We start from the raw sequence: 24,953 nt of genomic DNA on the forward strand, positions 1-24,953 counted from the left end.
TTTACCTTAAATTAACCCTCTTCTTTTTTTTTGCTCTGTCCGAGGGTTAATACCCGAAATGTTAATTTCATGCTTCCCACGTCAGCACACCCAAATCAATGGCCTGTTGATTTCATCCATCAATTGGTACTTGTTCTACCACACACCCTGTTGCAGTGGCATGTTAAACCACATGTTTTTGAGGGTGAGAATAATACAGAGATTTGTAAAACATTTGTCATACTTTGAAATTCCATGCCTTGAACTAAATACGAGAGTTTATCCACATACCAGTTTGTATTGTGTTGCCCATTATTCATTAAATGTTCGGATATACACCTCACAGTTCAAGAAGGAGCTCAAGTCCATTTGCGTCTCGGTTTTTATGCCTCCGCTGACGAAGTCGCCAGAGGTATTATCTTTTTAGGTTGTCCATCTGTTTGTAATGGGTTTTTGGCTAATCTTCAGAAACATTCAAGGTACGACAGTTTCAACTCGCACCATCCGTCGCCAACTCGATGAAAGGTGGTTCTATGGTAGGAGACCCAGGGGGATCCCACTGCTAAGAAAGCCTGACTGGAGTTTGCCAAAACACATCTGAACAAGTCAATATCCTTCTGGGAGAATGTCCTGTGGACAAATGAGACCAAATTAGAGCTTTTGGTAAAGCACATCATCTCTATGTTTACAGAAAACAAAATGAAGCCTTCAAAGAAACGAACACCTTCCCTACAGTCAAACATGGAGGAGGTTCAGTGAGTGACGGAAGCCAAACAGTTCAATCTTGGTTTCATCAGACCACAGAATCTTGTTTCTCACAGTCTGAGAATCCTTTAGGTGTTTTTTGCAAACTCCAAGTGGGCTTTCATGTGTCTTTCACCGAGGAGAGGCTTCCGTCTGGCCACTCTGCCATAAAGCCCAGATCGGTGGAGTGTTGCAGTGATAGTTGTACTTCTGGAAGTTTCTCCCATCTCCACACAGGATCTCTGGAGCTCAGCCAGTGACCATCGGTTCTTGGTCACCTCTCTTACCAAGGCTCTTCTCCCTCGATTGCTCAGTTTGGCCGGGCGGCCAACTCTAAGAAGAGTCCTGGTTGTTCCAAACTTCTTCCATTTATGAATTATGGAGGCCACTGTGCTCTTGGGAACCTTCAATGCAGCAGAGATTTTTTTGTAGGCTTCCCCAGATCTGTGCCTCGACACAATCCTGTCTCTGAGCTCTGCAGGTAGTTCCTTCGACCTCATGGTTTGGTTTTTGCTCTGATATGCATTGTCAGTTGTGAGACCTTATATAGACAGGTGTGTGCCTTTCCAAATCATGTCCAATCAATTGAATTTACCACAGGTGGACTCCAATCAAGGTGTAGAAACATCTCAAAGATGATCAAGAGAAATTGGAGGCACCTGAGCTAAATTTCAAGTGTCATAGCAAAGGGTATGAATACTTATGTCAATGTGATATTTCAGTTTTTTCTTTTTAATAAATTTGTAAAACTTTCTAAAATACTGTTTTCTCTTTGTCATTATGGGGGTATTGAGTGTAGATTGATGAGGGAAAAATGAATTTAAACGATTTCAGCATGAGGCTGCATCATAACAAAATGTGAAAAAAGTGAAGGGGTCTGAATACTTTCTGAATGCACTGTACATCACGAAACGCACATACATCACGAAACGCACATACATCACGAGACGCACATACATCACGAGACGCACATACATCACGAGACGCACATACATCACGAGACGCACATACATCACGAGACGCACATACATCACGAGACGCACATACATCACGAGACGCACATACATCACGAGACGCACATACATCACGAGACGCACATACATCACGAGACGCACATACACCACGAGACGCGCTGCACACATGAAACAATTACCTCCTAGGAAAAACAGGTGAAAAGCCTCTCCCCTTCACTAACGCATTGAATATTTCACTCGAACCCACTACACAAGGGGAAGGAGGTATTTTAATCTTACTCTACATAAATAACTACATGAAGAGACCTGCATGGTGGTTGTCATTGCATCTGAGCGGTTTCCTAAAACCGAAACAACAGTATCCATGACATATATATATATATAGCAGTAAAGTATGTTTGTTTGTTTGTCCTCTTATAACTCGAGAACTACTTATCGCAGAGAAAAACCAAAGGCATATTCGAATCAGTACGTCTCAGAGCAACTACAGCACACCTTAAATTTAAAAAAACTTCGGGTTTTAAAATTAGCGTATTAGCGCAGAAGCGCTAGCAGAAGAGGGAGGGAATCGAAGGGAGGGAGCGCAGTGCTCCCTCTAGCGCTTCGCAACACCAGCGCTTCTGTTAGCGTAATGGTGCACAGGCGGTTCTCACTCTTGCGCATGCGCAAATGCGCTGTTCCGATGCTTCATGTTCCTGCAAAGACTTTGGCGCATGCGCAAATGACGACACATGGGCCACTGTATGTTCGTTTAATACGTACGCGCTTTGATGGGCGGGGCGTATGGCGTTCATGAAATGGTCGAATGCGGAAGTGCTTGAAGCCGTTGCGAGCGACTCGCATGATCTCTTGTCATGGTCCACAAGATTATCACAGAGACGTGCAGCTTCCCAGGGGGAGGAGGAGGGGAGGGCGAAGAGGAGGGGAGGGGAACAGGGGGGAGGGGAACAGGGGGGAGGGGGGAGGGGGGGAGAGGGGAGGGGGAAGGGGGGGAGGGGGAGGTGAAGGGGGGGAGGGGAGGGGGGAGGTGAAGGGGGGAGGGGAGGGGGGGAGGGGCCCTTCTTCCCCCGGGCACCCCCACACCCTCCCCTCCCCCCTTCCCCTCCCCCCCTCCCCCTCCCCCTCCCCCCTGTTCCCCTCCCCCCTGTTCCCCTCCCCTCCTCTTCCCCATCCCCTCCTCCTCCCCCTCCCCTCCTGCTCCCCCTCCCCTCCTCCTCCCCTCCTCCTCCCCCTCCCCTCCTCCTCCCCCTCCCCTCCTCCTCCCCCCCCCTTCCCCCTCCCCCTCCCCCCCTCCCCCCCCTCCCCCCCATTCCCCTCCCCTCCTCTTCCCCCTCCCCACCTCCTCCCCCGCCCGGCAATGCCGGGTAGTTCTGCTAGTATATATATATATATATAATATATATTACACACACAGACACACACACACACACACACACACACACACACACACACACACACACACACACACACACTAATGAATACACAAGACACAACACAAGAATTAGATGACAATCACTGAGCTTGAAGGAAGTGCCATCATTTCCCGGGGCACTGGCCAATGAGTGAAACCACAATAATTGCACTGCATTTCTCACCACACTCAGCGGGACATTTCCGAAGAAGGAATTTCCTCCTCTCCATGAATGCCAATTTATGGGGATTGTCCATGTTCTATCCATTTAAATGCTGAGTGTCAAGCAAGAGAGCAGCAGTTGCCATTTTAAATGTTTTGGTATGACTCGGCCGGGGTAGGAACTACCGACCTCTCATTGTTGGAGTGGGACACTCTAATCATTACACCACCGAGTCTGTGCTCAGTTGGTTCACAGACTGACAGAAGATCAAAGGGGAAATGGGAGACAAAGATATTGAACATGAGTGGATGAGTAAAAGAAAGGCAAGGGTTTGGGGTCGGTCTTGTCGGTGGGAGTAGAAGAGGTTATGGATCGGTACTGGAGAAAGTATGAGATGACTCCTGAAGGACTAGATGTATGACACAGGTAGTCATTTCCACAGAGAGGTGAATATTGGCATGAAGTAATGGGGATGAACGTTGAGTCTAGAATTAGGGAAGGTATCCAGGTATGGTATTCTTTAATAACGCATGCGACTTGGGTGGTATACAGAGGAAAGGGGGTCGAGAGGGTAGAAGAGCGAGAACAGAAGTGGTTTCGCTATTTATTCAGTTTGTGTGAATACAAACGTAGCTTCCTGAATGGAGCATTTGGTATGGGGATCTCCCCGTAGCCAGACCATGTATGGCCATGCCACACGAGGCCTTCCTGATTGTGCAATTTGGTCCCGACTATCGTAGCTCTACTGCTTGCATGCATTCATAGTGTGCCTTTGTGCCACTTATTGGAACATTTAACTAACCCCACTGTGCTCTGTGGTGCCTTGTGTTTTTCGCTTTGCCATTTATTCCGTTTGTAAGAATGCTGAGAATCCATTCCGGTGTGAATTCCCCAATGATCATGTCAGGTGGGTTTTCCTGACCGGGTGGAATGAATCAATCAAATTGCTTATTTCGTATTGATTCCCTCACTGCTTATCACCACGTTTGGTCAGTATTGTTTCACAATGGCTAGGAGATTCCATTCCGACCTTTCACCTTGAGCCAGGTGGCTTCATAATTACGGAGACATTTTCTGTGTATCACAATGCCATCTGCATACCCCACTGTGCCATATACAGTACCATATTGTTACCTCTGCCACCGAAGGTGGATGAGGTTATGTTTTCAACTTCGTTTATCAGTCTGTTTGTTTGTTTGCCTGTGAGCTCGATATTGCAAAACGTTGCGGACCGATTCGGACAAAACTTGGTGAACAGGTTTGGTTTGTGACAAGAACGAGACGATTCGATTTTGGTTTGGTTCCGGATCCAGATCCGGCCTATCGGTGGGGTACAAAACGTAAAATGTTCAGCCTGTCGGAGGTATGTGCTCTACCAAGTACCATTCTTGTTTATTTGTACATTGCTTAAGTATCCATGTATCCATACAGCTGACCTGCACTGGAGAATATTGTATCCACTCTTTTTAGTTCTTATGTTTCTTTACAATGATTGTCATATAAACTCTGTTTACAAAGAAAATTTAATGACTTCTTTATTAAAATCTATTTAAGACAAGTGAATAAAAAAATGTTTGCTAAATTAAAAAGGTAATGTAGGGATGTCAAACTATAGTTTACAAAAAGGTCCTAAACAAGATAGGGATGATGTTGGTTTAGAGAGTAGCGAACAGTATTGCCTTCACATAACAATCCCTACTTAATTTAACAATCTTAACAATCTTAACAAAACAAACTTAACAATGAAAACAAAACAAAAACTTAACAAAAAAAACAAACTTTCAAACTTTTTGAAAACAAAAAACAAACTTAATCACTGCGTCATTTACACTTCATCAATTACTGTTTCAAGCTTCTGCAAACGTTCCACTGGTTACAACAGTACTTGATTACTCTTGTAGTGCAGCCACATACTGAGACTACAAATTAGCAGCCGAAGTACAATGTGATAATATCAGTTCATGATCATCAACTTCTTACAAACTGCATGGACATCTCTAATAACAGCATTCTATAATTATCTGCATTTGTGATTGGTTACTCTTTAGTTGATAAAAAAGAAAAGTAGGGAAGACAACTGAAGCTGCAAGAAGTCCCTGAAATTATATTGGAGCTTCTTGTACTTTTGCAGAAATTAAATATAGGAGCTTCTATTACTTTTATTTAGGCCTAGCCCTAGACATTAGGTAGGGATTGTTATGTGATGATGACTCGCTACGTGACGACCCGACGCAGTTTACCTCTCCTCTCATCTTGTTATAGTACTCAATGGGCTAATTTAGACTTGGGTCAGCGTCTTTAATGGGATCCTTTAAATATTATTTGGGATATTTGATGAGCGTGACGAGGCAGTGCATATTGAAACAGAAACCAAATACTGCATTGGAATAATCAGAAGGAACCAAAAAAAAAAAAAAAAAAATTAAAAGTAAAGAGCAAAGAGCAAAGCTGGAGTCATCAGGAGGAACCTGGATAGGATTCGGGTTTCAGCCGCTACTCCTCTACCCTCAAACCCATCCAAGCGCAACCAAGTGAGCCTTCCAGAACAAAAAAATTCTGCAGGAATTCACTTGTTAATAATTAATTCCCTCCAATAATATTGCTAATTATAATGTTAATAATAATGATAATAATAATTATAATGGTAATAACAATAATAATAATGTTGATAATAATAATAATGTTAATAATTAATTCTCTTGATGTTAATAATGAATTTCTTCTTAATTGTTAATAATTATCAATTAATAAAATGTTAATAATTAATAATTAATTAATTCCTTGTTAATAATAATTAATTATGTTAAAAAAAAATTGCTTGTTTATAATGAGCTGTTATTTTGTTAATAATTGTTAATAATAATTAATTGTTAATAATGAATTTCTTGTTAATTGTTTTATATTCGGCGTTGTCAGATCCAGATGGTACTTTCATTCCGCTTGAAAACCCTTTGAGTTGTCCGATAATTGACATTTATTCAGTGCTCTGGCTATTTCTGTGTTACCCCCAGCTTTGGCAGCTATTCCAGGAGTTCATCACAAGAAGGATGATCAGCACAAGAATCCGACAAGAAGAAAGGTAATAACCGGCATTGTCAGGCACGTTTCACCTTTTTCTTTTTTTAATGAGCTTCATGAATGGAACTCTGTTTGGGGTCTTGTGCTTCGGAAGGTTTAACTTGCAGCCTTGCGAGATGATGGATGCTTGTGGCAGTTTTATCAAAGCTGTTTTTCTCCCATTCCTAAGCTAAGAAGACCCTGATTTATTTTTTACTTTTCGGGACTTTGAACCAAGTTTCTGAAACGAATTTCACCCCCGTTTTTATCAAGACTGTCCTTGCCGACTCTCCGGGCTTTTCTTTCCAATCTTGTAGCACTTCTTGAAATTTCTGTGGCACCGATCTGATTTTGCAATCACAATGACTGTTTATTGTTTTGGGATATTGCAGTAGATTTGCTGGACATATAATTTCCCTTTACTGATTAGCTGCAATCTATGTGTTAACTGCATCTTCATTTTGCTTTTTGAAGCACCTCTCATTACCATTTCCGATTACATTAGTTTGACAGCTTTCTTTTGACGTAGAAACTCGGTGGCATAATTACCTGCGCCACTGAAGGTGGATGGAGGTTATGTTTCCACCCCTGGCTGTTTTCTGTCTGTGAGCAGGATATCTCAAGGTTATGGATGGATTCTGAGGAAATTTGGTGGACAGGTTGTGTGTGTGACAAGGATGAATTGATTAGATTTTGGTGAAGATCTGGATCCGGATACTAGAATTTAAAAAACGGATTCTTCACCAATGAGAGATGGGCCAAAAACGATATATAGCACAATATTTCAAGAGGTTATAGATGGATTTTGACAAAACTTGTTGGATGAGTTGGTAAGGTGACAAGAACAAGCCGATTAGTTTTTGGTTTAGGTCCAGATAAAGAACCAGTCTGTCAGTTGGATGCAAAATGTAAACTGTTCAATACAATATGTAAACTGGCGAAAGTATGTGCTTTACTGAGTGTCACTCTCGTTGTTGGAGTGTCTGCTCTGAGTCACAAGGTCAGCTGTTCAATTCTGGCCCTGGCATATTCCCAACAAAAACTTTAAAAACGTTACATGCTCAGTATTTGCAGGATCGCCATCCATGGGGAATAGGAAATTCATCAATAATTCCGCTCATTACAGAGAGAATAACATCATAAAGATTGTGTCACCGGTTCCCAAAGTGCCCAGGAAGTTGTTTCACTTCTAAGTTCAGCTTGTTTGTCTGAGATTATCTCCAGTGTTGTCTCATGTATTTGTCTGCAACTGTGTGTGCAATTTGTTTTGCATCTCCGTCACAAGCTTTCAATCCTTTAAATCTATGATAATAGAAAAAGTCCTTCAATACGATGAAATTTAGCGGCCCCAAACTTTGCATGCATACTAAGGGAACTCCAACGGAGTGCATGAATTTGGGTAAATTTAAACACCCCTTTTGAAGATGATTAATTAAATTGTAACAAAAACAGGCTATATCCTTGGTCAGCTCCACTATCTCTTGCAGGGATCTTGAGCTTTGTTTCAACCTGCTAAAAAATGCCTTGCCTTGAAAACAGGCCGCTGCGATTTCTGCACAATTGAGCGCTCAATTTTTTTTTCATCACTTTCCTCACTCACATCACCTGATCTGATCTGATCTTCATAGCTACAAATCGCTGTATACATCGCTTTTGTAGGTGCTATAGTTTTCAAATTAGGAGCTTGGAGCGATTTTATGTATTACTAGTGTGGCTCGGCTCGCTACGCTCGCCTCAACACACATTGTCGCAGAGACATGGGATTGTTTCAATTGAGGATAACGACCTGACTGAACCTGAGTTGCTGTGTTGTCATGACTTGCACCAACCAATCATAATACAAACATTTTCTTTTGTACAAATTTATTTGTAATATTGGTGATATTATTTATTTGTAATTTATTTGTAATCAAAAAGGGTCCAAGTGGTGTAAAGCTCTAAATGGTCAAGGGTCCAACTGTCTAATCGGTCTTAAGAGTGTAGGGGTCTAATTGGTGTAAAGGTCAAAGGGTACTTGAGAGGTGTAAAGGCTATAAAAGGTTGGAAGGGTGAAGGGATCCCAAGGTGTCTATTGTCTAAAGTATTGAAAGGGTCTTAAACGTATAAGTGGTCTTCAGGATCTTGAGGGTCTTATGGGTTTAAAGGGTCTTATGGGTCTCCAGGGTCTTTTTGGTCTTCTGTTTCTTTCAGGGTCTTCAGTGTGTTTTGGGTCTTCAGGGTCTTTTGGTTATTTTGTATATTTTCCGTCTTTTGGGTCTTCGTGGTCTTTTAGATCTTTATGGGTCTTCAGAGTATTTTGGGTATTCGGGGTATTTTGGGTCTTCTGGGTCTTTCAGGGTATTCAGCATATTTTGGGTCTTTCGGGTCTTTGGGATCTTTTGGTCTTTGAAGTCTTCGTGGTCTGATCGGTCGTCATTGTCTTTAATGGTCTTTAAGGTATTTTGGGTCTTTGGGGTCTTTTTGAGGCTTTGGGGTATTTTGGGTCCTCTGGGTCTTTAAGGGTTTTTTTTAGGTATTTTGGGATTTTAGGGTATTTTGTGTCTTCTAAGTCTTTGGGGGTCTTCTGGTTATTTTGGGTCCTCTGGGTCTTTTGAGTCTTTAAGGGTCTTCAGGTCTTTTGGGTCTTTGGCATTTTATGGGTCTTAGGGTTGTTTTGGGTGTTTATGGATTTTTAATGGTCTTCAGGGTCATTTTGGGTCTTCGGTGCGTTTTGGGGTCTTCGGTGCGTTTTGGGGTCTTCGGTGCATTTTGGAGTCTTCGGTGTGTTTTGGGGTCTTCGGTGCGTTTTGGGGTCTTCGGTGCGTTTTGGGGGTCTACGTGCATTTTGGGGGTCTTCGTGCATTTTGGGGTCTTCTGTGCGGTTTGGGGTCTTCGGTGCGTTTTGGGGTCTTCGGTGCGTTTTGGGGTCTTCGGTGCGTTTTGGGGTCTTCGGTGTGTTTTGGGGTCTTCGGTGCGTTTTGGAGTCTTCGGTGCGTTTTTGGCGTCTTCGGTGCGTTTTGGGGTCTTCGGTGCGTTTTGGGGGTCTTCGTGCATTTTGGGGGTCTTCGTGCATTTTGGGGTCTTCGGTGCGGTTTTGGGTCTTCGGTGCGTTTTGGGGTCTTCGGTGCGTTTTGGGGTCTTCGGTGCGTTTTGGGGTCTTCGGTGCGTTTTGGGGTCTTCGGTGCATTTTGGGGTCTTCGGTGCGTTTTGGGGTCTTCGGTGCGTTTTGGGGTCTTCGGTGCGTTTTGGGGTCTTCGGTGCGTTTTGGGGTCTTCGGTGCGTTTTGGGGTCTTCGGTGCGTTTTGGGGTCTCCGGTGCGTTTTGGGGTCTCCGGTGCGTTTTGGGGTCTCCGGTGCGTTTTGGGGTCTCCGGTGCGTTTTGGGGTCTCCGGTGCGTTTTGGGGTCTCCGGTGCGTTTTGGGGTCTTCGGTGCGTTTTGGGGTCTTCGGTGCGTTTTGGGGTCTTCGGTGCGTTTTGGGGGTCTTCGTGCATTTTGGGGGTCTTCGTGCATTTTGGGGTCTTCGGTGCGGTTTTGGGTCTTCGGTGCGTTTTGGGGTCTTCGGTGCGTTTTGGGGTCTTCGGTGCGTTTTGGGGTCTTCGGTGCGTTTTGGGGTCTTTGCGGTCTTGGTAGTCTTCGGGGTCTTGGTGGTCTTAAGGGTCTTGGGGGCCTTAAAGGGTCTTCAAAGGTCTATGGGATCTCAGCAGTATAAAGGGTAGAAAGGTATATTTCAACAATACGTAATTAATTAATAGACGTACAGAATTAATAGACAGGATGCAATCGGCGTTCAAACAGTACAATAATTAATAATCACAGCTTCACGGCTTTACTGGGGTCTTCGGGGTCTTCCGGTTATTTTGCGTCCTCTGGGTCTTTTGAGTCTTTAAGGGTCTTTGGGGTTTTCAGGGTATTTTGGGTCTTCCTGGTCTTTTGGGGTCTTGGTGGTCTTAGTGGTCTTGGGGAACTTAAAGGGTCTTCAAAGGTGTATGCCTCTAAGGGATTTCAGCAGTCCAAAGGCTCGAAAGGTATATTCCAAAACAAATCTAATTAATAAACGTACATAATTAATAGACAGGAGGCAACCAGCATACAATCAGTGTGGTATTAATAGAGTCTTTGGGCTCTTTTGTAGATACATAATTTGGGATATTAATAGACACATAATCACAGCTTGACGGCTTCATGGATGGACGAACTTTCACAGACGGACGACGAATGTACGGCTTCACGGACCGTGATTTTTGGTTTTATAGATATAGATATGATGCGATTTTCCATGATGCCCTCTCAAGGACAAATTAAAGTATATAATAATCGAAATCTGTCTTTTGATTTGAGGATTGGAGCAGGTGGACTAAATAACCTGCAAAATCTGAAAATTTAAGGAAATTAGCAATTCTTGTAACTTCGTGTATTTATGTAAGCAAGGCTGTCATCCCTCATTCTGCACTGTCGTCTTAATTCATACCTCCATAGGATAGGGTGTCACTCTGCTGGGACCTGTGATACTTGTGATTAATATTTGAAGACTTTCATTTAAAAAAAAAAAAAACTGTCCTTTTGAGGCGTTTTTTGTGTATACTGTACGCTGTCAAGTTATTCAGGGTGTGTTCAGTCACCAAGCAGCTAGCTAGCTCTTGCCAAGCCAACCGTTCCTTATCTAAGGTTTTTAATTTTGTGCTTGCCACTTGGTGAGTGCTCTACAAGAAACTTTGAAACTGAACACACCTCAGATTAATTGCAAGGTGACATAGATAAACATCTACACCATGACTTATTTTGGCCATATCGATGAGTTTGTCCCTCGGGGCAGACTTTGACATTACGTGGTAACGACGAAACGTGGGTCGGTAGGAATTGAAAGTGGGTTTTATTTTAATGCTTACTTTTCCCAAACGTTGTTAAAAATGCTTTGTTCACTGTCAGTGGCAAGGGGGGCGTGGGAGGATGGAGGGGAAAGGGTGGGGTGGGAGTCTGGAGGGAGGAGAAGGGGTGGCGTGTGAATCCTTATGGAGGGGAGGGGAGGGGAGGGGAGGGGTGAGGTGGGAGTCCAAAGAAAGTGGAAGGGGTGGGATTGAAGTCCAGAGGGAGGGGGGTGGGAGTTGTGAGGGGAAGGGGTGAGAGGTGGAAGGGGAAGGGGTGAGAGGTGGAAGGGGAAGGGGTGAGAGGTGGAAGGGGAAGGGGAAAGGGTGAGAGGTGGAAGGGGAAGGGGAAAGGGTGAGAGGTGGAAGGGGAAGGGGTGAGAGGTGGAAGGGGTGAGAGGTGGAAGGGGAAGGGGTGAGAGGTGAGAGGTGGAAGGGGAAGGGGTGAGAGGTGGAAGGGGAAGGGGTGAGAGGTGAGAGGTGGGAGTTTGAATGGAAGGGTTTAGGAGGAGGGAGGGGAGGGCATGGTGTTGGAGGAGGCAGGGGTGGCAGGCGGGACCCGGTGTTGGAGGAGGCAGGGGTGGCAGGAGGGACCCGATGTTGGAGGAGGCAGGGGTGGCAGGAGGGACCCGGTGTTGCCTGGGTACCTTTGCTCATAAATGAATAGAAAATATGGAACTGCTCAACATTTGACAACCAAATGGTGTATTCAGATATCTGATCCAGAGTTTTCTGTCATCAACTCCGACTGCAGAGAGATCAGCTATTGAAGATTCCTCTTTCTCCTCGTACGGAACGCATGAGCCCTGATCTCAACTGGGCAAGTGTGTATCCTTCAGCTGCAGTCTTCAAGCCATGGAGTGTGCCGCTCCCCGTTCGTATGGGATATCCAGTCAAGCTTGGAGTCCCCCCAAGCAAGGAGGGAAATGCAGAGCTTCTCAAGGTTTGTGCTGTATTTTCACTCTTTGGTCCTTCGTGTATCATCGTAAGATTTTCGAAAATAGCTGTGCATACACAAGTGCAGCTTAGATGCTGCTTAGAATTTTGACTTAACAAAAAAAAACAAAAAAAAAACATTAATATGAAGAGACTTTGTTAACTGATAATGGTGATTCATGATCATTGCACATTTAACTTGTACTCCTGTTGAAAAACCCAAATTCGATGCTGCAATGGTTGGATCATCCGCTCTGAGTCTGGGAAGGTCGGTGGTTCAAACCTCGGTCGAGTCATACCATACCCATCCCGACATCGTTTTACGTTTTTACCTTCACCTCTGAAGGTGCACGGAGGTTATATTTTCACCACTCTCTGTTTCTTTGGTTGGGAGCAGGATATCTCAAAAAGTTGTGGAGTCATTTAGAAGAAATTTGGTGGACAGGTTGGGTGTGTGACGAGGACGAATTGATTTTGGTGAAGATCCGGATCTGGATCTGTTTCCTCGAAATTTTTTTAATGATTCTTCACCATTGAGAGATAGGACCAAAAACGATATATAGCAGGATATCTTAAAAAGTTGTGGACGGATTATGACAAAATTTGGTTGATTAATTGGGTAGGTGAGAAAAACAAAAACAAAAAAAAAAACCACCTTTAGAGGCCATTTTTCCCCGCAAAGCAGGGGTTGGCCTTTTTCGGGAACCGTGGTTGTTGTTGTTTTTCTGTCCCCTTTTTGAAGCAATGTTTTACGGCCGGATGCCCTTCCTGACGCCAACCCTTTTTGCCGCCTTTAACGACAAACAGGGAATTACCAGTGAACTGGTACTCAATTAGCCGACCTCGGAAGGATGACAGGCTGAGTCAACCCCCCTGGTGTTAATTCAGCGATTGACCGGGATTCGAACCCAGGATCCTAGGATCCTAAGCCGGCACCCTAGCCGCTAGCCCAACACCAGGGTCTTGGGTAGGTGAGAAGAACAAGCCATTTAGATTTTTGTTAAGATCCGGATGCAGATCCGGCCTATCAGTGGAATACAAAAACGTAAACTGTTCGGCTTGGTGGAGGTTTGCGCTCTACCAAGCGCCGTTCCAGTTGACATAATGTTAATGAGGAACTGACTGATTGATTCATTCACTTAGTCTAGTAGGAAGAGGGGGGTATCATGCACCCCCCGGAAATATACTTCTAATCAGTGTTTCTAGATTGGAAAAATTGTGTAGAAAATGATGAGCTATGTTAAAAAGTTGTCAAAACGTCCCACGTATCATTTTTATGCAAATTAGTGCCGCCATTATCGAAAAATCTAGTTTCACTATATCTCAGGCAATATTGCAGATAACTGAACAAATAAGGTGTCTAGACCCATGTTTTGAGGGTCAAAGATCAAAATAAAACTATTCTTAAAGTGATCACATGTGTCTGTGTCATGCTAATATGCAAATTAGTGCCACCATTACAAAATAATCACATTTTTATCAATTAAGAGACTCCAATATTGCAGATAACTGAACAAATAAGGTGTCTAGACAGATGTTGTTGTGTTTCTAACCAGTGTTTATTTATTTTGAAGTACAAGGGTCAAACATCATAATATAACTCTTCTCTTTCCCATTCCAGATAAACAGTCAGGTAAATACCTCTCCACTATGAATCACTCATCATCGTTTTCAATGAAATCGTCAGAGTCCAACTCGTCCTCTCCTTTCTCGTCCTCCTCCTCTTCCTGTTCATGCTCTCCAGTGTCCAGGAGATCAACTAGCGAGGTTGGTAGGACAGGACCGCAGGACAATACTGGTTTCAACACTCCTTCATCAGTCCTCATCCATCCTTGCCCCTCATCATAGGGTTTTGGCTTTTCCAGAATAGCTTCATCAGCTCGCTTGTACAAGGCGACACGGTGGTTCACACGTTGGACGTGCGGCTTCAGAGCAGAGTGGCATGGAGGAAGCCGAGCCATGTCGACCTTGGACTTGGAAGTGAGTTTCTTGTCTTCCCCAACCATTTTGCGTAGCAACTTGGCACGGACGACGTCCACTGAAGACTCACGACTCTGTCCATACATCAGACAGGTGAATTACTCCAACTGCCTCAGCACCTCAGGCTTGAGAGTCCAGTAGTCACCGAGTTGACTAAACGCCTTGTGAAACCTGGGGTTCTTCTCCAGCTTTTTCAAGGGCCCCACCTTCCCCTTCCCTTTGAAGGCACTGGTACAGTCTTCTCCGCTGAACACATAGAACCCAAGAAGAGTGGCGCAGTAGTCTTCTCCCAGGGATTCTGCAAGCTCAGAGAGGTTGAGAAGTTGTCGATGTTTCCCTGACCAGGTATCCAGGTATACAGTCAGCTTGATGGCATGAGCATGGTAGAGAAGAGTCATGAAGATATCTGTGTCAAGTGTTCTGACCACAGCATTCTTGTATCCGAGGGCAGCAGCATGATGGAGGTACAGTACCACCCTTGTGTCAGTCTCTTCCTGGTTGCTGTAGATTGTGGGGAGCTCACGCACCTCAACCTGAAACACAAAGGGGCATTGCACTTCAGTCACAACCAATTCTAGATCTAGACAAAAATCACGGATAATCACATAATTTACCAATATTTAAATATAAGACTGAAAGAAAAAATCGCATCACCAATCACCAATTTTTTTTACTATTATTCACCAATCACAAAGAAGCACTTTGGCAATATTATTTAAGTTAATCCTGGTAACAATAATTAATAATAATATGGGTTTTCAATTTACCTTGCCATTTGATGAGACAAGTTGATGGGCTCTCCCCTCCACGATCAGCACTGCCATCTCTGTTCTCTCCAGCTTTGAAGGTGCCTGTTGATCACTCCATACTCGCAGCAGGAGCTGGCAGATCTGCTTTTTGTTGTCATCATTTACAAGGAACATCTTGAAGTCATATGGCTTCCTGGTCACTGGTCCAGCCAAAATGATCTTCTCTGAGCTGCCACGCCTCAACCTCTCCTGCACTTTGATAGATTCCGGATGGTAACTCTCAGTCGAGAACAAGAAGTGCGTCTTGGCCACCATTTGATCGAGCACCTGTAGGCATATCTCACCACAGGTTGGAGGAAGGTTGGCAAGGGTATGTAGCAGCGCCATGCCATCCTGGATGAACAGGGCATCCTTAGGGTATGGCAGATCTTCTGGGGGTGGTGTCCTCCAGAAGGTTGTGCAGAATAGAGGCTTTGTTGGTCTTGGAGAAAAATCCATCCGGTGTTCCAAGGCTGGGAGGCACAGGCATCAGGCAGTACTTCATGAGTTCTTCCAAGTCCAATGGCTCATCTTGACTCTGAGACTTGACGAGGAGCACGAATGCAAGGTTGCTTTGCTCCTGAAACTGTATGACCTGGAATGATAAATGGTTAACATGTTGATATGGCGTGCAACATAAAAAAAATACGTGTTCACATTAAAAAATGTAAAAATTAAGATTACCATTTAAAAATACAACATTAAAAAAATGCAATTGCCCTCGGGTATTGGAACACCTCATTACCTTTCCCTGTGAGGATGTGAGGGTGACCTTCTTGTTGCAAGTCTCCATGGTCTTGAGTTTTTTCTTCTTGATTGGGTCGAAGAAGCTTCCTGGCTCTCCACTCTGTATGCGTCTGATGAAGTCAGCTTTGGCGGCGTTGCCCACAGCTTAATTGGTAAAAATGTGATTATTTTGTAATGGTGGCACTAATTTGCATACTAGCATGACACAGACACATGTGATCACTTTAAGAATAGTTTTATTAAAATCTTTGACCCTCAAAACATGGGTCTAGACACCTTATTTGTTCAGTTATCTGCAATATTGCCTGAGATTTAGTGAAACTAGATTTTTCGATAATGGCGGCACTAATTTGCACAGAAATGATACGTGGGACATTTTGACAACTTTTTAACATAGCTCATCATTTTCTACACAATTTTTCCAATCTAGAAACACTGATTAGAAGTATATTTCCGGGGGGTGCATGATACCCCCCTCTACCTACTAGACTAGGATGGATGAATTTTAACGATTTGAATCCTGTTTCACTGTAATGCTCATTTTGGCCCTGCGATGGTCCAATATTATCAAAGCATCAAAACATCAAGATTGCTTTGCGGTTTGGAACTTTTGGGTCCATAATCCGAGAATCACTTTGTGAGATCAGCCACACAACAGGGTTAGATAAGCCAGAGATCAGCCGGGCTTAGGGAGGTCAGCCGGGCCTGGAGAGGTCAGCCGGGCCTGGGGATTTCAGCCGGGCCTGGGGATTTCAGCCGGGCCTGGGGATTTCAGCCGGGCCCGGGGATTTCAGCCGGGCCCGGGGAGTTCAGCCGGGCCCGGGGAGTTCAGCCGGGCCCTGGGAGGTCAGCCGGGCCCTGGGAGGTCAGCCGGGCCCTGGGGGGGTCAGCCGGGCCCTGGGAGGTCAGCCGGGCCCTGGGAGGTCAGCCGGGCCCTGGGAGGTCAGCCGGGCCCTGGGAGGTCAGCCGGGCCCTGGGAGGTCAGCCGGGCCCTGGGAAGTCAGCCGGGCCCTGGGGATTTCAGCCGGGCCCGGGGAGTTCAGCGGGGCCCGGGGAGTTCAGCGGGGCCCGGGGAGTTCAGCGGGCCCGGGGAGTTCAGCCGGGCCATGGGAGGTCAGCCGGGCCATGGGAGGTCAGCCGGGCCATGGGAGGTCAGCCGGGCCATGGGAGGTCAGCCGGGCCATGGGAGGTCAGCCGGGCCATGGGAGGTCAGCCGGGCCATGGGAGGTCAGCCGTGCCATGGGAGATCAGCCGTGCCATGGGAGATCAGCCGTGCCATGGGAGATCAGCCGGACAGCACTTGCACTCTCATTAACAAATGTTTCCTGAAAGTAGTTTATTGTGTCTGTTAGATTGAATAATAATGAACTTTAAAAAAAGTTGTCCTCGATGGAGATGCCACATCTTTCCAAAGTAGTTATATTGCAATCTCAACTTATCTGGCTTTCTTTCCTTTACTTAATATTTTTTGCTAACCTACAAATGTTAATTACCTCCACCACCATAGGTGGATGGAGGTTGTTTTCACTCCTGTCTGTCTGTCTGTTTGTTTGTGAACAAGATATCTCAAAAGGTTGTTGGACGGATTTGGACAAAATTTGGCAGAGATGTAGCGTATGTGACAAGGTCGAAATGATTCGATTTTGATGAAGATCCAGATTCGGATCTGGCTACTGGAATTTTTAAATCTCTCTTCACCATTGGCAGATATGGCCAAAAACGATACATTCCGAATATCTCAAAAAGTTATGGACGGATTTGAACGAAACTTTGTGGACAGGTTGGGGGTGTGACAAGGACGATTCGATTAGATGTTGGTGAAGATATGAATATGGATTCGGATGTGAGAATTATTTAATTTTAAAGTGATTCTTCACCAATGAGTGATCGTGCTAAAACCAACAAATAGCATGATATCTCAAAAAGTTATGGACGGATTTGGACGAAACCTAGTGGACAGGTTGTGTGTATGACAAGGAAGAAGCGATTCAATTTTGGTGAGGATCCGGATCCGGCTAGTATAATTCTTTCAGTGATTCTTCACCATTGGGGGATCGGGCCAAAAACGATATATAGCAAGATATCTCAAAACGTTGTGGACGGATGATTTTGTTTAAATGTGATTCTGTATTGTGATTTTATGGTCTACTTTAGGATACAAAACGTAAACTGTTCACCTGGTGTAGGTATGCTCTCCACTGAGTGCCGTTCTAGTTTCTTTCAATTTCTGGACATGATATTTTCGTCACTTCTTTTCCCTCCTTTTATTTACTAGTACACCCACTAATTACGAGAGGGGCAGAAAGGGTCATTCCTCTTTGGCGTACATAGATTACAGTCGATCTATGGTCTGGTCTCATTGGGTGTGTGTTCATTTACCAAGTTTCTTGTGGGGAGATCGCCAAGTGGTTTAAGCATTTGAGCAAGCATTCCATTCAAAACTGTTAAGGAACGGCTGGCTTGGCAAGTGCTAGCTAGCTGCTTGGTAAATGAGCACACCCCGGGCTTCCTCCCTTTCATTTTTGTTTTAAACAGAAGTAGCGAGTTTCAAAAGTTCACTACGAAAAACGCCACGTTAGCGCCAGGAAGGGTCATGTTATTAACCCAACACTTATGTGGGACCTAGAGTACAGTAGATCTTCGCTCAGTTCTGTAAGTAAAACTTACCGCACACATGTCGGGATTCCTCCAAATTTCTTCATTTAGTGTTATAAACAGCATCAGCGACTGTTTAAAAAGCTAATCACACGTGTTTGTGGTTCATAATATTCATTACTGTTCATTAATGTTCATGACCTCAGGTAGAGGCCGTTGCTCCCACGGAAACGCCATGATAAGATATTTATATACGTTGACTGGCCGGAAAAACCCCTTGGGGAGTTGGGACATTATTAGTATTAATAATGTTTTGTAATAACATTAATATTACGCTATTATCATTAGTTTTGTTATTTGAAGCGGCCTTGGAAAAACGCCACGATAAAGCTAACTTAATATTGCTATACACCTCAACACGCAACCCATTGACAGCAATGGTGGGGAAAACCCAATCGGGAGAGAAAACCCCCTTGGGGAGGGGGGAAATGAATGCACTACAACCTTCATTATGTAACCCTTGGTCATCCTGTCAAGTTTGGTTGAGATTGGATAAGTAACGACAGCATGTATTGGCATCAAAAATGCATCAGAGAGACAGAAATGGCGTATTTTAGTATGATCTCCATTCTGCTGTCCACCTTCTTTGCCTTCTGTTTGTGCAGTTAATTTAAAATTAGGGCCAAATTACTAGCATAATTAAAACGTCGCAGCACTGGCAAAATTCCATCTAAATTGTTAACTCATTTGCCCAGGGACGTTATGTGCTGGATTGCTGTCTTGAGCAATGTTTCAAATGGTTCAGTCAGAGTTCAGAACAATATCCTGAAGGTTGCAAAAAGTTTTGGTCAATTGAGTTAATTTACAGGCAGTAAATGAGTGATGCCCTGCAGTACATTTACACCAGAAATGAAACTTTCGCATTTCCTATGGCAGCAGTGGCCACACGTTGTTTTGCAGCTGTTATTGTAAATTAACACAATTAATCCTTCCTTGTGCTTTCTGCACGGAGAATTAGAAATACACATTCTTTACCTGCATAATTATTGGATGATTAAGGAAGGAGCATCTTTTTTGCTTGTTCTTTTATTATAGGGTTCACTTGAAAGTTCTTCACTTTTAAGAAGAATATTTAAGCCTTGCCTATATGATGGGGAAGGGCTTATAACTGTGGTTGGATTTGTTTCTACAATTTGTGCCCCCAGTTTTTAATGGTACCGCAGAGTTTCTTAGACCCCTCGGAGTATTAAACCACCATTTAGTTGTTTTCCATCTTCTTCTTCTTCTTTTTGTGCCAATTTCCGAATTGTAACTTGCAGCAGACCTGGACTTTTGGAATGAAATTTGCATTAATATAATGGAATTAAAAAGTATGTGGGATTGACTCTTTTTTTTTTTTTTACCTTGACCTAATTTTAACGTCATGACCCAATTATAGACATTCTCACTTTTTCACCATAACTTGACGAAGGTTTGTCCGATCGGGACTAAATTGCCCTCTCTCGCTAGCCTAGATAGAGTAAGGCGCATTCACTCTTTATTTACATCATACCGCTCTGGGTTAAAGGTCAAGGTCAAATGGTGGTTTGAAAAAATTTACGCAGTTTTTGTCATCGCTCAATTTTGCCATTGCGGAATCTTAGACGACTTGAACGTCCAAGACGTTCTTCCATCATAAAGGTATATCTGCACTGAAGTTTCTGCACCTGATATTTGATTTGTGTCGTTGAAGTACTTTTTTTACTTCCACCACCGAAGGTGGATGGATGGAGGTTATGTTTTCATGTTTGTCTGTTTGTCTGTCTGTCTGACTGTGAACAGGATATCTCAAAAAGTTTTAAACGGATTCAGATTAAATTTGGTGGAGTGGTTGGGTAGACACAGACGAAATGATTAGATTTTGGTGAAGTTCTAGATCCAGATATGGATCTGAGAATTTTTAAAGTGATTCTTCACCATTGAGAGATTGGGCAATAATGGATATATAGCACGATATCTCAAAAAATTATGGAAGGCTTTGGATGAAATTTGGTAGACAGGTTGAGTGTGTGACAAGGACAAAACGATCCGATTTTGGTAAAGATCTGAATCTAGATCTGGATATGAGATTTTTTTTTATTTTAAAGTAATTCTTCACCATTGAGTGATGGGGCAAAAAACTTCGTACAGTATAGCATTTTATTTCAAAACGTTGTGGTACAGTGTATTATGACAAAACTTGGTGAATGAGTTGAGTAGGTGACCAGAAGAAGCCGATTAGATGTTGGTTCAGGTCCGGATTCAGATGCAACCCATCAGTGGGATACAAAACATAGCCTGGTGTTGGCTTAGCGGTTAGGGTGCTGGCTTGGGATCCTAGGATCCTGAGTTTGAAGCCCAATCGATCGTTGAATTAACACCAGGGGGGTAGACTCAGCCTGCCATCCATCTGAGGTCGGCAAATTGAGTACCAGCTTGCTGGGATGAATGTGCCGGTGTATGCCCCGGTTTAGAATAGGTACACCTTATCCCAAGAGGAGACGAAAGGGTTGGTGCCAGGAAGGGCATCTGGCCATAAAAACATTGCCCCAACTAGAACGCCACTCAGTAGAGCGCATACTCCCGCCGTGGGTCAAGTTGGAATAGTACGATTTCACAAAAGTTTGAGGGAGTAGTTCAGTGACAACACAAGACAAGACAAGACAACACAAGACAAGACAAGACAAGACAAGACAAGACAAGACAACACAACACAACACAACACAACACAACACAACACAAGACAAGACAAGACAAGACAAGACAACACAAGACAAGACAAGACAAGACAAGACCACACAACACAACACACAACACAACACAAGACAAGACAAGACAAGACAAGACAAGACAAGACAACACAAGACAGACACTGCACAGATATATATCTAATATATATATATATATATATATATATATATATATATAAGATAATGTTAAAATAAAACAAGGCAATTTCACTTACATTTTCAGATTCAGCGTTCAATTCTATATAAGTGAGTGTATTTTGAGGCATGTGTGACTTCAAATAAAATTGTAAGCCAGGAAAAACGTTTGTTTCATTCCTTCGGCTAGGGATACACCATGTAAAACCTGCCCAAACGTGAAAACAAAACTCGCTCATTTTAAGTCGTACAAGCTAATGTGACCACTCATTCTTCTGGGAAGAATCCCATGCACATGCTGGTCACACTTATAAGTCACCTTCGTCTTTATAAGTTCATCAAATACTGACACCGCGATTGACATTCGCTGAGGTAAATGTTGATATATCTTCTGAGGTAAAAAAAAAAAGAAAAAAAAAAGTTTTAAAGCATTATACGTATCAAACGATACATTTTATGAAACGGGGAAACCTAATACACACTTTGGTGCTTTTAAAATGACAGAATGTCTTTATTAGAAGAAAAAAAATGAACATTGAAGACGACGCTGCGAAAAAAATACACCGCTCTAATGCAAAACCACGAGTTTAAACTACATTTACAACAAATATGAAAACTATTTTTATATCACAATGTTAAATATAGAAGATAATGTTAAAAAAAAATGAGCCCTATCTTCCAATGGTAAAAAAATCCTTCAAAAAATTCCTGGATCCGGAATAATATCCTGAGCTTCACCAAAAACTAATCAATTCTTCCTTATCCCAAGGGCAATCATCCTACCAACTTTCATCCAAATCCGTTCAGAACTTTTCCAGATATCTTGTTCACGAACGCACGAACACACACGAACACACACACACACACACACACACACACACACACACACACACACACACAGACACAGACACAGACACACACAGACACACACAGACACACGGACGGACGGACGGACACGATCGAATGCATTACTCCCTGGCGGGAGTAAAAAGGGAACCATGATTATTGTCATGGGGCCCGCGAGGCTAACCCCTGCTCTAAAAAATGAACATTGAAGACGACGCTGCTAAAAAAAAATACACCGCTCCAACGCATAACCACGAGTTTAAACTACATTTACAACAAATATGAAAACTATTTTCATATCACAATGTTAAATATAGAAGATAATGTTAAAAAAAAAAGAGCCCTATCTTCCAATGGTAAAAAAAGCTTCAAAAAATTCCTGGACCCGGAATAATATCCTGAGCTTCACCAAAAACTAATCACTTCTTCCTTATCCCAAGGGCAATCATTCCACCAACTTTCATCCAAATCCGTTCAGAACTTTTCCAGATATCTTGTTCACGAACACACGAACACACGCGCGCACACACACACACACACACACACACACACACACACACACACACACACACACACACACACACACACAGACACAGACACAGACACACACACACACACACACCCACGGACGGACACGATCGAATGCATTACTCCCTGGCGGGAGTAAAAAGGGAACCATGATTATTGTCATGGGGCCCGCGAGGCTAACCCCTGCTCTAAAAAATGAACATTGAAGACGACGCTGCTAAAAAAAAATACACCGCTCCAACGCATAACCACGAGTTTAAACTACATTTACAACAAATATGAAAACTATTTTCATATCACAATGTTAAATATAGAAGATAATGTTAAAAAAAAAAGAGCCCCATCTTCCAATGGTAAAAAAAGCTTCAAAAAATTCCTGGACCCGGAATAATATCCTGAGCTTCACCAAAAACTAATCACTCCTTCCTTATCCAAAGGGCAATCATCCCACCAACTTTCATCCAAATCCGTTCAGAACTTTTCCAGATATCTTGTTCACGAACACACGAACACACGCGCGCGCGCACACACACACACACACACACACACACACACACACACACACACACACACACACACAGACACAGACACAGACACACACACACCCACGGACACGATCGAATGCATTACTCCCTGGCGGGAGTAAAAAGGGAACTGTGGCGGACACAAAAGCCCACTGGCGTGGTGACATCATTCCGCGCACCAAGTGGGCGGTGGCCACGCACCAGGGGTAGGCGTGGCCTCATGATATACACCGGGCGCCCAGCCCGGGACAGTACAGTGTTACAGTGTAGTCTTACAATAAAGACGTTTATATGTTACCGCTTGTCCGCTTCCTCCTTGCTCACAAGCAGCGCGCGTAACGCCGCGCTTTACTGGTGACCCTCGACGTTGGATCTGCTGGAGCGATCCTTCCACACGCGACGCCATCGCCATGGCCGACTTCGTCAAACTTCCGGAATTTTGGGAGGCTCAGGCCGAAGTCTGGTTCGTCCAGGCCGAAGCCCAATTTCAGCTTCGGCGCTTCACCGGCGATGACACGCGCTATTGCCACGTCGTCGCCTCCCTCGGGCCCGGCACGGCCGCTCGAGTTGTGTCCGTCCTTCGCCACCCACCGAACGGCCACAAGTACGAGGCACTCAAGCGGCTACTCCTAGCCACGTTCGGCCTTACGGACGACGCACGGGCCGACCGCCTCCTGGATCTCCCCGAGCTCGGTGAGACGCGCCCGTCGGTCCGAATGGACCATATGCTGTCACTGTTGGGCGACGAAGCCCCCGGTTCGCTATTCCGGGCGCTTTTCCGGCGCCAACTTCCAGCGCAGGTCCGCCTCGCGTTGGCCGGGACCGAGCTAACGGAACCCCGAGCATTGGCGGCCGAGGCGGACAGGTACTTCGCCGCTTCGGACATGCGGGCGAGCGTCGGCGTGGCCGTCACGGCCCTCGACGCTGATGTTCAGCAGCATGTTCCACAGCATCAGCTTCTACAGCACGCTGATGTTCAGCAGCATGCTGATACGCACCTCGTGAACGCCGCCACGCCCCGCCCACCGCCGCGGCGAAAACCGCCACCGCGGGGAAACCCGCCAACTCCACCGGCCTGGCGGAGCCAGCCGCGCTCCTCCAGCTCCACCTCCTGGTGCTGGTTCCACGCCAAGTTCGGCCACGAAGCTCGGCGGTGTCATCCGCCGTGCTCCTTCAACGGGTCGGGAAACGCCCGGGCCGGCGCTCAATAGTGGCGATGAGCGCCGGCCATTCGAACAGCCTGCTGTTCATAACGGACACCTTCTCCAGGCGCCGTTACCTGTGCGACACGGGAGCGCAGGTGAGTGTCATTCCCGCCGGCACGTCAGACAAGCACGCCGCGGGTGGGGGCCCCGCGCTGCTTGCCGCGAACGGGACGCCCATCCGTACGTACGGAAAACGCTGCCTCTCTCTGCGGTTTGGAGGGCAGGTTTTCCGATGGACGTTCGTCACCGCCGACGTGCCCATGGCACTCCTTGGCGCGGACTTCCTGTGCGCTAATGGGCTCCTGGTCGACGTCAAGCGCAGACGGCTTGTCCAGGCCGAGACGTTCAGCTCGCTCGCTTGTGCGTTGCCCAGCTCAACGAGCGGCTTGCCAAGCGGCTTGCCGAACGATTCGGTTCCGGCCACGTTGGTCTGTACGCTTCCGGCAGCGGACGCATTCACCCGCCTCCTCGCCGGCTTCCCGGCCCTCACGCGGCCCACCTTCTCGGCGGGGGCCGTCAAGCACGGGGTGGCCCATCACATCCCCACCGTCGGGCCACCGGTCTACGCCCGGGCACGCCGCCTCGAGCCGACGAAGCTGGCGGTGGCAAAAGCGGAGTTCGCTACCCTGGAGCGACTCGGCATCGTTCGGCGCTCAGAGAGCGCTTGGGCGTCGCCGCTGCACATCGTGCCGAAGCCCGGTGGGGGATGGCGACCGTGCGGGGACTATCGCC

General features: G+C 45.2%; 1 protein-coding gene across 1 annotated transcript in view; it reads left to right on the forward strand.

Moving 5' to 3' along the window:
• Window positions 1–24,953, forward strand: part of MRPS35 (mitochondrial ribosomal protein S35) — a 65,552-nt gene that overhangs the window by 3,570 nt on the left and 37,029 nt on the right. Inside the window, exons 2-3 of the mRNA XM_068112113.2 lie at window positions 6,283–6,350; window positions 11,924–12,112. Of these exons, the coding sequence (XP_067968214.2) occupies window positions 6,283–6,350; window positions 11,924–12,112 (257 nt within the window). The remainder of the gene's footprint in view (window positions 1–6,282; window positions 6,351–11,923; window positions 12,113–24,953) is intronic.

Source organism: Myxine glutinosa, chromosome 1, assembly GCF_964187855.1.
Source record: "Myxine glutinosa chromosome 1, kmMyxGlut1.1, whole genome shotgun sequence".
Lineage (NCBI taxonomy): Eukaryota > Metazoa > Chordata > Myxini > Myxiniformes > Myxinidae > Myxine > Myxine glutinosa.